Here is a 16,466-nt window from a genome sequence, read left to right on the forward strand (position 1 = left end):
TCCTGCTGAGTGTTCAATCCTGTCTGGGCTGTGGGTGTTTTTTCTGCCTTGGGCTCTGGCTGGGTTATAAGCGTCTGTTGTGGTTCAAGTTTTCCATCCGGTCTACTCACTGACTTAGAACCTGGCTCCACTGTTATTATTTCCCCCACTGGAGATGTTGATCTTCCAGGTTTCATCCTTCTAGCCCTGCCACCAGGCTTCCCTCTTCAAGATCTCTTATTGATTCCTCATGATGGCACCTCCCTTTGGGTTTCATTCCTTCGTCCTGGCATCCCTAGTCTTCCTTCTTAAGGCAGCTGGCAAGTGGGCTGATCACTGCTGTGCCCCTGTCTCCACCTTTGGGGGAGGGACTAGGAATAGGAGGCTGTATGCCCAACACGCTCTTACCAGAAGGGAGGGGCTTGCCCTCTTATGTCATAAATAGGGCCCCACCCCACTCACTGCTCAGTTAAAAATGTTCCTTCTCATAAGGCAAGTTTCCCAACTTAGTCCTCTGCTTCTTCTGTGATGACAGAAGCCAGATTCTGGATGAGTGTTCCTTTTCTCCCTCCCCCTTCTGATGTTAAGGAAAGGGTCATGGGGGATGCATTCTTTGTAATTCTTGTAATATTCACCCCCCTTTATTCTTTCCTACAAATGGTTGTTAGTTTAGTCTCCTCATAGTGTTGATCTAATCATCTCATTCCCATGCTAAAAAAAAAGTGAAGTCCTGTCAGTTTTACAGCTTGAAGCCCTTATGATTGGCACTTGAGATCCCCCACACCATCTCTCTTTCTCTGAACTATGGTTGTGTATGTGTATGTGTGTGTGTGTGTGTGTGTGTGTGTGTATGTGTATATATATATATATATATTACAGCTTGGGAATATTGATGATAATAATCATAAATATCGAAGGGAGTCTATATGCTAAGAAATTTTTTTCTTGTGTTTTTGCCATAGGGACTGTGTACTCACTGGAGAGCGAGAAAGAAAAAGAGAGAAAATGAGAAATCACCCTCCAGGGTGCCATCCTTTCTCCATTCTATTCTTGGAATTTTGGACATTCATACATATTTGCTTGGAGTGATTTTCAAGCTGCCGGATCTGGGACTCGAACTGTGGTTGACTATGTGGAAGTCCAGCGGTTTAGCCATGATGCTACCTGCTGGTCCTAGAAAGCGTTTTTCTTTCTTTTAAACCTGTATTATCTTTAATAAGATGTCTGATTCATTGCTATACCTGCTTTCTTTGTCCCATCTTGTTCTTACCTCAGAAAAGTTTATTAAATAAGTAAAAGAATAAAAAGTTGGGCAGTGGAGAAACAGCGAGGGTCGTGATGGGGAGAAATGTGTGTACTGGATCATCATTAAAGTCCTGATGCAATAATAAAGTTCTATGCAATAATGCATCATGACCTTTTTTTTTTTTTTGAAATTAATGACTTTTTTCTTTCTTTCTTTCTTTTTAAAAATAATTTCTTTATTTTATTTTTGAAGTTGACCAGAGAGAGACAATGAGAGAGGAGGAAAGTGAGAAAGCAAGCTGCCATGTCCGGGATTCGAACTGTGGTCAGCTCTGTGGGAGTCCAGCTGTTTTTTTTTTTTTTTTTTTGGGTCCAACTGCCTTAACCACCATTCTACCTGCCAGCCTCACATCAGGACTTTTTTTTGGGGGGGGGGATTTCAAATGTTTTATTGAGTGTAGACACCTGGAGTACTGTAAAACGTGCAGTATCTGTGGATTCAAAAAGGTGCATGCCGCATTGTCCTCACTGTAAATGTGTCAGGCTTTGCATACATGATGGAGATTAATGAATGTAATAGGGTTCCTGAAAAGCTCCTACAATGTGGAGTAGGGTCTTAATCACATGAGAAGCAAAGCAGTAAACTTGTCTTTCATTGGAGGTACACAGTATTTTAATTTTTAAGAAAGAATTATTTACTTAATTTTATTCATTATCATTATATATATATATTTAATTTGACCAGAGAGAGACAGAGAGAGGGGGAAATTGAGATAGCAAGCCACCAGGTCCAGTACTCAACCACAGTCGGCCATGTGGGAGTCCAACACCTCAACCACTATGCCACCTGCTGGCCCTGATGGTTTTAATTTTAAAACAAAAAATAATTTGTAGATTTCCATCCCATCAACTTTATTTGTCTCTTTAGTTTTGAGAAAAATATATTTTTTTTTGGAGAGGTTTTCGCTATAGGGTGCGTGCGCTTGCCAGACAGACAGAGAGAGACATAGAGACAGAAAGCGAGAAATCGCCCCCCAGAGGGGATGGTCACGCCGCAACCCTTCTCCATTCGCCTCTCGGGATCTTGGGCACGCATGCACACATGCCCGGCGTGAGTTTTAAGCCACCGGGTCCGGGATGCAAACCGTGGTCGACTACGTGGGAGTCCAGCGACATAGCCATTATGCTAACTGCTGGTTCCCAGTTTTGAGAAATTTTAATTACCAAAAACAATATGCCTTTTGGAGGCCTACATTTATCTGAGCAACAAAAATAATTTGTTTGTAGAAGATACCCATCCTCTCGACTTCATTTGTCCCTTCAGTTTTCAGAAATTATTTTTTACCTGCTATAGGGTGTGTGCGCTCACCAGACAGAGAGAGACATAGAGACAGAAAGAGAAAGGGAAAGCGAGAAAGTAAGCTGCCAGGTTTGGGACTTGAACCGCAGTTGGCCGCATGGGAATTCAGCACCTTTAACCACTAAGCCACCTGCCAGCCCTCAGTTTGCAGAAATTTTAATTACACACACACACACACAAAATGCCTTTTGGAAGTGTACATTTATCTGAGCAACAACTAACATTTATTTCTTCTTCAATTGTTGAGGTGTCTTACAACAATGTAATTTCTGCCTTGTTGCCTGTACTTTCCAGCAGCCTTGACCGCATTTTCAGAAACTTCCTCTTTAAAATCTTTGTATTTCATTACTTCAGTCATGATGAATCCCTTTTCAAAATCTGTGTGAATCTTCCCTGTAGCCTGGGGAAACACGCGCCCGGCGTGAGTTTCAAGCCACCGGGTCCGGGACGCGAACCGCGGTCGACTACGTGGGAGTCCAGCGACGTAGCCATTACGCTATCTGCTGGTTCCCATCTTCTTCAATTGTTGAGGTGTCTTACAACAATGTAATTTCTGCCTTGTTGCCTGTACTTTCCAGCAGCCTTGACCGCATTTTCAGAAACTTCCTCTTTAAAATCTTTGTATTTCATTACTTCAGTCATGATGAATCCCTTTTCAAAATCTGTGTGAATCTTCCCTGTAGCCTGGGGAAACTTTGTCCCTTTCCTGATGGTCCATGCTCGTACTTCATCTGGGCCCGCAGTGAAGAAGTATTCTACTTGGAGTGCTGCAAGCCCAGCCTTAATGATCTTTGGCAAAGCCCTCTGTGTCATGTTGGCTTCCAGATACTTCTGTCTCTCCTCAGCATTTAAGTCTTGCAACTTGAGTCCCAAGGCCCCACTAAAAGGAATGACCAAGGCACGTGGGCCATACTTGTCCACCTACTCTTTAATTTTTATCAAGCATTTGTTTTTCTTCCTAATGTGGTCTTTTCCAGAAAGATTAACCAGGGAGACCTGATTTTGAAGTGAAAAAATAAGTGTTTATTCAAAACTTCAATCTCTTTGTCATTCCAATCATGATAAGAGTGAATAGGTTTCTTTTGATCTATGACCCAGGATTTGACTTTGGACATTATGTTATATTGAGGTTTTAGTTTTTTATCTCCTCCTCTCACAACCACCTTTTCTAGTTTATCCATTACAGGCCTAATCATCTTCTCATCTTTAAGCTGAAGCTCTTCATGCATTATTATTATTATTATTATTATTTCTAGAGATTTTTGCTATAGAATTTGTGCATTCGCAGGAGAGACAGAGAAAGACAGAGAGACAGAAAATGAGAAATCACTCCCCCTCATGGCCACACGGGGGTGAGGAGAGTTGGGAAGAGGGGGACGGCCATGCTGCAATCCCTTCTCCTCCATTCTCCACTTGGGATTTTGGGCACAGATGCACATTCACCTGGAGTGTTTTAGGCCTCTGGGTCCAGGACTCGAACTGCGGTCGACTCCACGTCCTCTTCGTGGGAGTCCAGCGATGTAACCATTACGCCATCTGCTGGTCCTCCTTCATGTATTATTTCTATATCTAGAATAGTATCTACACTTCCTTTAACATGCATGACATCATCTTCAAAAGTATCCAACATTTGGCAATTCCACAATACCAAATTTTCAGTGAGGTTCCAAATCTTCCAATGACTGGGGGTGGTTTAATTCCATCACCTTCCTTTTTAGATCGTGCTGAGGGTGGGCCATAATGTGGGATCCCAGCGGCAGCAGGAGACAGGTCTTGCCAGGAGCAGGAGGTGGGGAAGAAGGAGAGAGTGCAGGCCCAGGCCCTCTGCCTAGCTGTAAGTAAGTCCGTGGAGAGTTACATTTTAATTTCATTTTGTTATTATTATAATTTAATTTGACCAGAGAGAGGGAAAGGGAGAAACCAAGCCACCAGTTCTGGGACTCAGACTGCTGTCAGCTAAGTGGGGAGTCCAGTACCTTAACCACTATGCCACCTGCTGACCCCCTGGGTTGTGTTTTGAGTAACCAGGGTAAAGTGGATCATCAATATTGAAAATGAGTTGGCAGATCTCATTTGAAAGAAACAGTTTTGTTCTATGACATTTCGTATTTATTGACTTATGTTCACTCATTTCCTGATTATACTTAAGGGTAAGTGGGACCAACTAGGAAACTGGGGTTTCCTAGATTCTTTCAGATCAAGCCTGGGTAAAGGGAACAGCTGATGAGAAAAAGGCACCACGGGAGCATCTTGGAAAATGCCTTTTGAGAGCATTGGAACGTTTTAGGGAGTGAATACAGGAGATTAGGAGAATAAGAAAACTGTCTAGGAGCACTCACTGCCTTCTTCTGAGAATGTTAAATTGGGAAAGTGGGCTCCCGGAGCTCCTATAAAGGCAGAGCAAAGCTTGCTAGTTGACATCGTTTGAGAAATTGCTGGCAGGCTCTGGAGTGCTTGTTTGTCTGCTTGTGCCTTCGGTGCCCTAAGATGAAAACAAAGGGGGGAGAGGCTGGTGTTAAAAACATTTTAAAATGTTCATTTTAATGAGACCCTTTTTTTTTTGTTTGTTTTTGAGAGATTTTTGTCACAGGGTGTGTGCATTTGCTAGAAAAGTAGAGACAAAGAGACAGAAAGTGAGAAAATACGCCCTAGAGGGGATGGCCACACGGCACTCCCTTCTCCTCCATTCTCCTCTCAGGATTTGGGGCATGCAGGCACACTTGTCCATGTTAGTTTTAAGCCACCGGGTCTGGGACTTGAACCCCAGTTGACTGTGGGAGTCCAGCAATGTAACCATTATTCCATCTGCTGACCCCTTAATGAGAGCTTTTAAAATCATAAAAAGTCTAATGAAAATAATTCTTTTTAAAACCCAGTGAAAAGTAAAAAGTCCTCCCATTCTAATATCTACTCTCTAGAGCTAAACACTGTTGACTTTTTTCTATACAAAAATGAGTCCGGACTTTTCTGATGATCCAATAGTTTGCTACTTATTCTTCCAGATCTTTTGGTATATAAACATAATGGTTTACTTTAAAAATAAAAAAATGAGATTATACTACATATATTGCTTTGCTCTGAACCTTTAAACATTTTCTTTTCTTTAAAAATTGTTTATTGGGACCAGCAGTTCGCGTAATGGCTATGTCACTGGACTTCCACGTAGTTGACCACGGTTTGAGTCTGGGACCTGCCGGCTTAAACTGACACCGGGTGCGTGTGTGTGCATGCCCAAGATCCCGAGAGGAGAATGGAGGAGAAGGGATTGCAGTGTGACCATCCCCCCTGGGGGGTGATTTCTCTCTTTCTGTCACTCTGTCTTTCTCTGTCTTTCTGGCGAGCTCATGAGCCCTATAGCAAAAACCTCCGCTCCCCCCAAAAATTTAAATTTAATTTTATTTATTATTATTATTTTTTAATTTGACCAGAGAGAGAAAGAGGGAGAGAGAGAGAGATAGGGGGGAAATGAGAGAGCAAGACTTCAGATCCAGGACTTGGACCATGGTTGGCCATGTGGGAGTCTAGTGCTTTAACCACCACACCACTGCCAGCCCCTGCTATGAACCTTTAACATATTTTTTATTATTGCAAAGTATTGTACACCTGTAGAACTTCATAAAAACTTATACATACAGTTCAGTGATTTGTTATAAAGCAGATATTCATGACACTACTATCTAGCTTAGAAATAGAATATTACCAGCAGCCTTCCTTCTTTTTCTATCACTACCCTCCTTCTCCCCTTCACAGAGGTACTCTTTTTTTTTTTTTGGAGAGATTTTCACTTTAGGGCGCGTGCGCTCGCCAGACAGACAGACATAGAGACAGAAAGCGAGAAATCACCCCCCAGGGGGGATGGTCACGCCGCAACCCCTTCTCCTCCATTCTCCTCTTGGGATCTTGGGCACGCACGCACACGCGCCCGACGTGAGTTCTAAGCCACCGGGTCCAGGACGCAAACTGCGGTTGACTCCGTGGGAGTCCAGCGACATAGCCATTACGCTAACTGCTGGTTCCCCCCACAGAGGTACTCTTGACTTTTATAGTAATCATTTACTAATCATAGTCATCATTTAATCTTTTATTGTTTTATCAACTTCATATACATATTCCTAAATTATTTAGTTCAATTTTGCCTGAAAAAAAATTTTTTTTTTTGAGAGGTTTTTGCTTATGGAGCGCATGCGCTCGACAGAAAGACAAACAGAGAGACAGAAATTGAGAAATCACCCCCCCACCCAAGGAGGGATGGCCACACCGCAATACCTTCTCTTTTCTCCTCTCAGGATCCTGGACACACATGCATGCGCACCTGGCATGAGTTTAAGTCACTGGATCTGGAACTCGAACCACAGTCATCTGCATGGGAGTCCAATGACATAGCCATTATGCCAATTGCTGGTCCCAATTTTGCCTGATTTTGAACTTTATGCGTATGCTATGGTCTGAATGTTTATGTCCTCACAAAATTCATATGTTGAGGGACCAGCAGTTGGCGTAATGGCTATGTTGCTGGGACCAGCAGTTGATGTAATGGCTATGTCCCTGGACTCCCACGTAGTCGACCACAGTTCGAGTCCCGGACCTGGTGGCTTACTGTGCATGCGTGCCCAAGATCCCGAAAGGAGAATGGAGGAGAAGAGATTGCAGCATAGTCATCCCCCCTGGGGGGTGATTTCTCATTTTCTGTCTCTCTGTCTCTCTGTCTTTCTGGTGAGTGCACACACCCTATAACACAAACCTCTCCCAAAAAGATTTGTATGTTGAAATCCCAATCATTAAGGTGGTGATATTAAGAGCTGTGGCCTTTGGGAGGTGATCATGGAATGGAGTACTCATGAATGTGTCTAGTGCCCTTAAAAAGAGGTTGAGGAATCAGTTTAATTGCCCCTTCTGCCATGGGAGGTTTGAGTGAGAAGACTGCTTGCCAGTGAAGAAGGGGACCCTCACCAGCTACTGAATTTATTAGCTTCTTGATCTTGGATGGCATAACCTCCAGAACCGTGAGAAATAAGTTTCTGTTGTTTATAACCACCCCATCTATGGTACTTTGTTATAGCAACCCAAAAAGACCATGACCATATATGATATCATACTATAGCTACTTTTCTTTTTCTTTCTTTCTTTCTTTCTTTCTCTCTCTCTCTCTCTCTCTCTCTCTCTCTCTCTCTCTCTCTCTCTCTCTCTCTCTCTCTCTCTCTCTCTCTCTCTCTCTCTCTCTCTCTCTCTCTCTCTCTCTCTCTCTCTCTCTCTCTCTCTCTCTCTCTCTCTCTCTCTTTCTTTCTTTCTTTCTTTCTTTTTTAAAAAAACAACAAACAAAAAACAACTCAGTGTTATGTTTGTAAGATTCATTTATGGGGACCAGCAGTTAGCATAATGGCTATGTCGCTGGATTCCCATGTAGTCGACCGAGGTTTGTATCCCAGAACCAGTGGCTTAAAACTCATGCCGGGCGCGTGTGCGTGCGTGCCCAAGATCCCGAGAGGAGAATGGAGGAGAAGGGATTGCGGCGTGACCATCCCCCCTGGGGGGTGGTTTCTTGCTTTCTGTCTCTCTGTCTCTCTCTGTCTGTCTGGTGAGTGCATGTGCCCTATAGCAAAAATCTCTCAAAACAAAGGTGAATTTACGTTGTTACATGTCCTTTCATTCTCACTGATATATAATGTTGTAACATACCATAATGTATTTACTCATCCTACTCTAGATGGACATTTGGTCAGTTTCCAGTTTGGGGCAGTTATGAGCAGCAGTGCTATAGAATTCTTGTACATGTCTTCTGATATACAAAAGCCTTGCTTTCCTTTCGAGTATATAGCCAAGAGTAGAATTGCTTGGTCACAGAGTACACATAGCTAAACTTAAGCAAATAACTGCCCAAACTTTTTCAAAGTGATTTACCGGACCAGCTGGTTAGGCAGCTAGATCCCACATGATCTACCAGTTGTCAAGTCCTAGACCTGGCAACTTGAAAAATACACTGGGCATGTGTGTTTGTGTTCTCAATATCCCAAAAGGAGGGAGAAATGGAAGAGAAGGAACTGTAGTATGGCCATCCCCCATGGGGGATGCTTTTGTAATTTACCAAATTTAGTTTCTCTGCTCTACTGTCTGCCAGGGCTTGGTCTTGTCAGATTTTAGTTTTTGCCAATCTGGTGATTGCAAAATGATATCGTATTTTGCTCTTAATTTGCATCTTTCAAAAAGTAACATGGGGGACCAGCAGTTAACATAATGGCTATGTCGCTGGACTCCCATGTAGTCGACTGCGGTTCGCATCCTGGACCCGGCGGCTTAAAACTCACGCTGGGCGCATGTGCGTCCATGCTCAAGATCCCGAGAGGAGAACGGAGAAGGGATTGTGGTGTGGCCATCCTCCCTGGGAGGCGATTTCTCGCTTTCTGTCTCTCTGTCTCTCTCTGTCTGGTGAGCGCATGCACCCTACGGCAAAAACCTCTCAAAAAAAAAAAAAAAGTAACATGGTCCAGTGCCGTGTAATATGTTTATTAGCTATTTGAATTTCCTCATCTGCCTGGTTGTTTTTCAGGTCTTTCACCTATTTGTTGTATTGCCTGTCTTCCTCTCTCAAGCCCTTCTGGAACTCAAACCACTGTCAGCCATGTGGGAATCCAGTGCCTTATTCACCATGCCACCTGCTGTCCCCCAAATCAACTTTCTCAATCTTTTCTTTTACGGTTTGTGCATTTGTATCTTGTTTAAGAAAAAAAAAATTTTTACCCCAAGATCATGAATATATCTTCCTACTCTCTGTCATGAATGCCTTTCAAATTTAGATCTTTAATCCACCTGAAATTTATTTTTTCTGTGAAGAATGTGAAGTAGAGGTCTGTATGTCTTTTTTTTCCCCACTTAATATATTGTAGCTATCTTTCTAGTCATAATAATAATAGTTCACCTCATCATTTAAAAAATAAAGTTTATTGGGAGCTGGCAGGTGGCGTGGTGGTTAGGGGTCCTGGACTCCCACATGGCTGACTGTGGTTCAAGTCCCAGACTTGGCGTCTTGCTTTCCCACTTTCTCTCTCTTTCTTTCTCTCACTTTGTCCCTCTCTGGTCAAATTAAAATAATAAATAAAGTTAAATAATTCTTAAGAAAATAAAGTTTATTGAAAGAGAGAGAAGTGGCATCTTCCAATGGGACAGGGTCACACTGCAATCCTTTTTCCTCCATTTTCCATCCTGCTAGGACTTTGGGCAAGCACACGTATGCCCCTGGTGTATTTTTCAAACTGCTGGGGCCAGAATTCAAACCATGGTCAGCTGTGTAGGATCTAGCTACATTAGCTTAACTGTTGCATTACAGACAATATCCTAATATAGTTGAGATTTATCAAAGTAAGGTTACTAGGTTAAAGGTACACTCATTTAAATACTTTTTTCAAGCTTCTGGGGCTGAGACTCAAGCTCTGACTCCCTTAACTAGTAGGCCATGGAGCTGGCCTACTCCTTCAAAATTTTTAATGGGTACTGCCAAATATATTTTACTTCCATTAGCAGTGTATGAGTACCCTGATTTATCTCATTCTTGAGATCATGATATTAATCAGTTTAACATTTGCTAATTTACTTTTTTTTTTTTTTAATTTTAGCTATAGGTTGCGAGCACTCACCAAAGTGAGACAGAGGAGGGGTAGTGACAAAGCATTCCCCAGGAGGGATGGCATGAAAAGATCCCTTTCCTTCCATTCTCCTTTCAGGATTTTGGGAACCCATGCACACATGCCCAGCATGTTTTCCAAGCCACCAGGTCTGAGACTTGAACAGTGCTGTCAGTCGTGTGGAATCCAGATATCCCAACCACCATTCTACTGCTGGCCTGCCAATTTGCATTTTATGTGACACTTAAAAACTGCTAGGCTGGGACCAGCAGTTGGTGTAATGGCTATGTCGCTGGACTCCCATGTAGTCGACTGTGGTTCGAGTCCCAGACCTGATGTCTTAAACTCATGCTGGGTATGTGCATGCCCAAGAACCCAAGAGGAGAAAAGAGGAGAAGGGATTGCAGGCCGGTGTGGCCATCCCTCCTGGGGGGTGATTTCTTGCTTTTTGTTTCTCTGTCGCTCTCTGTCTTTTGGGTGAGCGCACATGCCCTATAGCAAAAATACCTCTCAAAAAACCAAAACAAACAAAAAAACTGTTAGGCTAGGACCAGCAGATGGCATAATGAGTTACATCACTGGACTCCCACATGGTTGACTGTAGTTCATGTCCCAGACCTGGAAACTTGAAACTCACGCTGGGTGTACGTGCATGCATGCCCAAAATCCTAAGAGGAGAATGGAGGAGAATGGATTGTGGCATGGCCATCACCCTTGAGGATTTCTCACTTTCTATCTCTCTGTCTCTTCACTGAGCGCACATGTCCTATAGAAAAAAATCTCTCTAAAAAACCAAAAAACCCCTGCTAGATGAGGGAGGAGTCAAATTCTGTTTGACACTGACATTGATATACTCTTCAGAGAACAGTGACCAGGTCCCTAACAGCCCCATCACCCTTTACTTTGATAAGTAATAGTTTTAAAATCTAAGAATTAAAAAAAAGTTTATTTAATTTCTTTCATGAGAGAGAGGGAGTTCCCAATAGACAGCGATAGGCACCCTTAGATCTCCTGGGATTCCCCTTTCCTCAGCCCTCTAGCTAGTCAGGATCTTGGGCACGCGTGTACCCATACAGTATGTTTCAGGCCAACTCAAGATCTGAACCCTGTGGTCAGCTATGTGGCTTCTAGCACTGCAGATCATTTTATTACTGCCCATGCCACCACAGTTGGGTCTGAAATCTAGGAATCTGGTTAAGTCTTTCTAGTATTAGAAACTTTGTATTCTACTTTTCTTGCTCTTCCTATTTCTCCCCAAATCGACTGAGTAGGAGAGGCTGAGGTGTATGTCTTCATTTCGCCTCTGCTGTCTGTTCTCAACCTCTGCTTCATCCCTAGTGAGCCTGGTTTAAGTAAGGTCTTCTGTTGAAACTTACTGGTTTTCTTCACGTGGCCCTTGAGATGATCGCAGGGACACTGCTTCTTTGGACGCCCAGGCACTGTCATGAGTTTTCCTTTAGGGGCTCTCAGGAACCAATCTGAAATAACAGGGTTGTACTCAGATGGGGGAGTGATATGCTTGAGGGTAGGGGGGCTAGAGCTGCCGTTCTCAGTGCCTTCCAGCTCCTATTCTGTACTGCAGTGGGACAGGGAAGGGGGTCAACACAGAGCAATGGAGACATTCAGCTACTCGAATGAGGATTTCTGAGTTGCTCCTGACCTAGGAGGGTGAGCATTTGGTGTCAGGTTTGGAGGGGGCATCAGGATATCACTAGGGACACTGAAGGAGTAAGATCCTGTCATCTGCCTTCCAGTGGCTATTTCACCTCGGGCAAGTTAGTCTTTCCAGTGAGTAAAATGAGGCTGAGAATAGGAGCCAGCAAGTTTTTGGAAGGCCAGGAAAAAGTAAAAAGCCATTTGGAAGGCAGCCCTGGTTCTTTGGGAAAAAGGTTAGGGCCAGTAGACTGCGATTTGGTCAATTCCCACCGAGGCCTGCGTGCGAGTCTGGTTCTTTCCCGAGACTCAAGAAGAAAGTGGGCATTGGTAAAGCACATGGTGGACAGAGGGGTGGGCCAAGTCAGCTCGGATAACAGCTCCACTGTCTCAGGGGAGATAACGGGTCACAGTGGCAGCATTGCTGTTGTTGATGCTGAGTTACTGACCTTTGCACTCACAATCTTGGCCGCCTTCCTGGAGCCACCTCCCAGAAGCCTGGCGTTGGTCCCTATGGCTTCTGGCAACTCCTGCTGGAAGGAAGTTGGTCAGTTCCAGGTACAGGAAAGGGAAGGGGCCACCAGAAATGGGCCCCTAGCAGTACGCTACTTAGGTCAGAGTATTTCAGTTTCTCCTTTTTTTTTTTTTTAAATGTTTGTTTTTAGTTTTGGTATAGGGTGTATGTGCTTTAGAGAGAGACAGCAATAGAGAGAGAGGGAAAGTGAGAAATCACCCCTCCAGGAGATGGCCACACTGCAGTCTCTTCTCCATTCTTGTCTCCTGATTTTGGGCACACACACACACACACACCCAACATGTTTTTTAAGCCGCCGGTCTGGGACTGGAACTGTGCAGTCATGTGGGATCCAGTATCTTAACCTAACCATCTGCTGGCCGCCTTCTCTCTCGCTCTCTTTTTTTTAACCTTAGGGATTTAGGTTGCTTCAAGACAGGAGTATTTTTTAAAAATTATTTTACTTACTCATTCATTTATTTTGATTTGACCAGAGAGAGACAGAGAGAGCGAGAGTGGGGGAAAGTGAGAAAGCAAGCCACCAGGTCTGGGACTCAAACCATGGTTGGCCATGTGGGAATGTCCAGCACCTTAACCATCACACCACCTGCTGGTCCCCAAGACAGGAATATTTTAAATGGATAAAGAATTGGGGTTTAAAATCTAGCTTAGAGGGGCTGGCCGGTGGCATGGTGGTTAAGGGCGCTGGACTCCCACATGGCCGACTGCAGTTTGAGTCCCAGACCTGGTGGCTTTCTCTTTCTCTCGCTCACTTTGTCCCTCTGTGGTCAAATTAAAATAAATAAATAAATAAAGTTCAATAAAATAATTCTTTTTTTTTTACTTTTTTTTTTTTTTGAGAGATTTTTGTTATAGGGCGTGTGTGCTTGCCAGACAGACAGAGAGAGACAGAGATACAGAAAGCGAGAAATCACCATCCCCAGGGGGGATAGCCATGCTGCAATCTCTTCTCCTCCATTCTCCTCTCAGGATCTTGGGCACTCACGCACATGCGCCTGGCGTGAATTTTAAGACACCGGGTCCAGGATGCGAACCGCAGTCGCCTACATGGGAGTCCAGCGACATAGCCATTACACTAACTGCTGGTCCCAATAAAATAATTCTTTAAAAAATATCTGGCTTAGAGAAAAGCTTAACTGAAGGTAGGTAAAGAAAGAATGACTTCTAGATGGAAGATAAGGTAAAAGTTTACATTCTCGTCTTGTCCCTTACGTTAAAATTTTCATGATTTAAGGAATGAGGGTAAGGGGCAGATTATTTCACAAACCAAGATCTTCACTTTACCTGTAAGAAGCTGTATTTGAATCCACAATCCCAGTTTAACAATAAGAGGATGGTATTTACTTTTGTTTCTATGGTACAAATATTTTCCTCTTTTGGTCTCTATTCAAACCTGTTTTATTATCCTATTCTGTCTTACTTCCATTTAGTGATACCTGAAATATTTTTATGACAATCAAGGATGACAGTTATAGACTTGAGATTTGCAAACCCACATGACACCTCCTCTGTATAATAGTTTCTTTTTTCTTTTTTCTTTTTTTTTTGAGAGAGATTTTTTTGTGATAGGGCGCATACACTTGGCAGAGAGACAGAGACAGAAAGTGAGAAATCATACCCTGGAGGATGGCCACACTGCAATTCCTTCTCCTCCATTCTCCTTTTGGGGTTTTGGGCACTCATGCACATGTATCTGGCCTGAGTGTCAAGCCACCAGGTCTAGGACTTGAACCTCAGTTGACTACGTGGGAGTCCAGCAACGCAACTCCTACGCCATCTGCTGGTCCCTGTATAATAATTTCTAATATTTCCTACTAGAATTAATTATGCCTTCACATAGTTCCCGTTATAACTGAGTACAGTTCTGTTGTACCGTTATAGTTTGTTTTTTGAAATCTGTTAGCAACTAAATTATGCCCCTTAAATTTCACATGTTGAAGCCTTACCCTCTAGCACTATGGAATGTTTCTGGAAAAAGGGCCTTTAAAGAGGTGATAAAGTTAGAATGAGGCCATTAGGTTGGGCCCTAATGGAAGGCTTATATGAAGACTCCTGAACATGCACACACAAACCCTAGGGAGTTTATACACAGGGAAACAACTATGTGAAAACATTCCAAAAAAAAGTAGTTGTATGGACTGAATGTTTATTTCCCTCAAAATTCATATGTTGAACTCCTAATCCCCAAAGTGACGGTATTAGGAGGTAGGGCCTTTGGAAGGTAATTAGGTCATCTGGGTAGAGCTTTATGAATATAATTAGTGCCCTTACAAAAGGGACCGCACGAAACTCTTTTTCTGCTTATGAAGGTACAAGGAAAAATTGGCTGTCTCTAGCCTGGAAGAAGATCCTTACCTGAATCCAATCACGCTGGCACCCTGACCTCAGATATCCAGTCTCCAGAACTATGAAAAATGAATTTCTGTTGTTTACGAGCCACCCAGTCTATGGGACTTGTTATAGCAACAGCTCAAACTAAGACAGTGGCCACTTGCCAGCCCAGAAGAGAGGCCTCAGTAGAAACTACACCTCCTGGCACCTTGATCTCGGATTTCCAGCCTTCAGAATTGTGAGAAAATGAATTTCTGTTGTTTAGGACACCTAATCTATGGTATTTCGTTATGGCAGCCCGAGAAAAATAAAACAAAATATTCCTTAGTAAACTTTGAGTCAATAATTCAGCACTTCATTCAGCCACATGGTTCCAAGCACGTGGAAAATATTTGGTAAATGTTTGTTCAATAAGTAGGTTGCCAAGGTTTTTGGAGAGGGCCCTTAGAGATCATCCGGTTCAATTCGGGTCTCTGTTTCCCCAGATTGTGCTCTTTCTGCCACATGGGTGGAAGGTGTTGCATCATTTCCCCGAGTGCTAGTTTTCAAGTGTTCTCTAGTGCTGCTTTGGGTGTTGTAATGTAAACAGGCATGCTCCTGTCATCTAAACTTTTCTAATATTTCACTCTTGCTTGACCTCTACTCCTAGTTCAGAGAAAAACCAACGGAATGCTAGAGCCAGAAGGAATCTTAGAGATTATCTAGTTGAATCTCTTAAATGAGAAGTTTGTTCCTTTCTCTTTTTTTATTGCCAGAGACCCATGAATTCAGACAGAGAGAGACAGAGAGACAGAGAAAGAGGCAAAGAGAGAGGTAGACAGAGAGAGTGAGTGAGTGAGAGAAAGCACTCCCCAATGGGGCATGGTCATACTGCAAAACCCCTTTCTCCATTCTCGCTTCCTGTCAGGATTTTGGTCATGCACACACATGTGCCTGATGTGTGTGTGTGTTTTTAAAAAAATAGTCGTCAGGGCTGGGATTTGAACCAGGGTTGGCTGTGTGGGATCTGATATCTTAGTTGCTATACTGTGGGGCCAACTAGAGAAGTTTTTTCATTCTAAATGTCATGTAACCATATTAGAGAAAAAATGGGAAGTACAAAGAGATCATTACATTACCAACTATTGGTGTTTTGGTATATTTGTTACCTGCGTATGGTTTTCTTTCTATGGTGATAGCCATATGTCTCTATCTATACATCTATATCTATCTGTAATTTGCCATAGGGCATGTATGCTTGCCAGAGATAGAGAGGGGGAGGGGAGAAAGCCACGGAATGTTAGAGCCAGAAAGAATTCTGGAGATTATTTAGTTGAATCCCTTAAATGGAAGGTTTTTTTTTTTTTTCCCTCCCTTTTTTATTGCCAGAGGACCCATGTGCTCAGAGAGGCCTCAGAAGAAACCAAACATATTGGCGCCTTGATCTTGGATTTCCAGCCTCCAGAACTGGAATCCTTTTTTCTCTATTTCTTTATCCTATTGGGATTTTGTTTTGGCCATGCATGCACACATGCCCAGTGTATTTTCAAGTCTCTGAGACTGGGATTTGAACCATGTAAGTTGATCATGTGAGATCTGGCTCCCTGAACCATTAGGCTACAGGGTTGCCTAACAGACTTTTTCAAAAAAATCTTTTATTCTTCATACTTTTCGAGGAACAGTATTTCTAGTGGGGATTAGTGACATGAAAATCAGCCTCCAGCCATCAGCAGCTGCCCTGCTCAGGGCCTAGGCTCCCCATGGCCCC

At 43.1% G+C, this 16,466-nt stretch overlaps 1 protein-coding gene and 1 pseudogene across 2 annotated transcripts in view; both read right to left on the bottom strand.

Moving 5' to 3' along the window:
* Positions 1–3,098: 3,098 nt before the first annotated feature.
* On the bottom strand, positions 3,099–3,837 carry LOC102493310 (obg-like ATPase 1 pseudogene; annotated as a pseudogene).
* A 756-nt stretch (positions 3,838–4,593) lies between these two features.
* CXCL17 (C-X-C motif chemokine ligand 17) overlaps positions 4,594–16,466 on the bottom strand; it is a 22,624-nt gene continuing 10,751 nt past the window's right edge. Inside the window, exons 2-4 of one of the 2 annotated variants that reach the window (XM_006142013.3) lie at positions 12,303–12,383; positions 11,577–11,678; positions 4,594–5,066 (exon numbers count right to left, since the gene is read on the bottom strand). In XM_006142013.3, the coding sequence (XP_006142075.1) occupies positions 4,972–5,066; positions 11,577–11,678; positions 12,303–12,383 (278 nt within the window). In that variant the 3' untranslated portion in view covers positions 4,594–4,971. Of the gene's footprint in view, positions 5,067–11,576; positions 11,679–12,302; positions 12,387–16,466 lie in introns of both variants that reach the window. The other variant, XM_014582832.2, reaches the window with a different exon arrangement.

The sequence above is a fragment of the Tupaia chinensis genome, unplaced genomic scaffold (genome assembly GCF_000334495.1).
Source record: "Tupaia chinensis unplaced genomic scaffold, TupChi_1.0 Scaffold000067_1, whole genome shotgun sequence".
Taxonomy (NCBI): domain Eukaryota; kingdom Metazoa; phylum Chordata; class Mammalia; order Scandentia; family Tupaiidae; genus Tupaia; species Tupaia belangeri.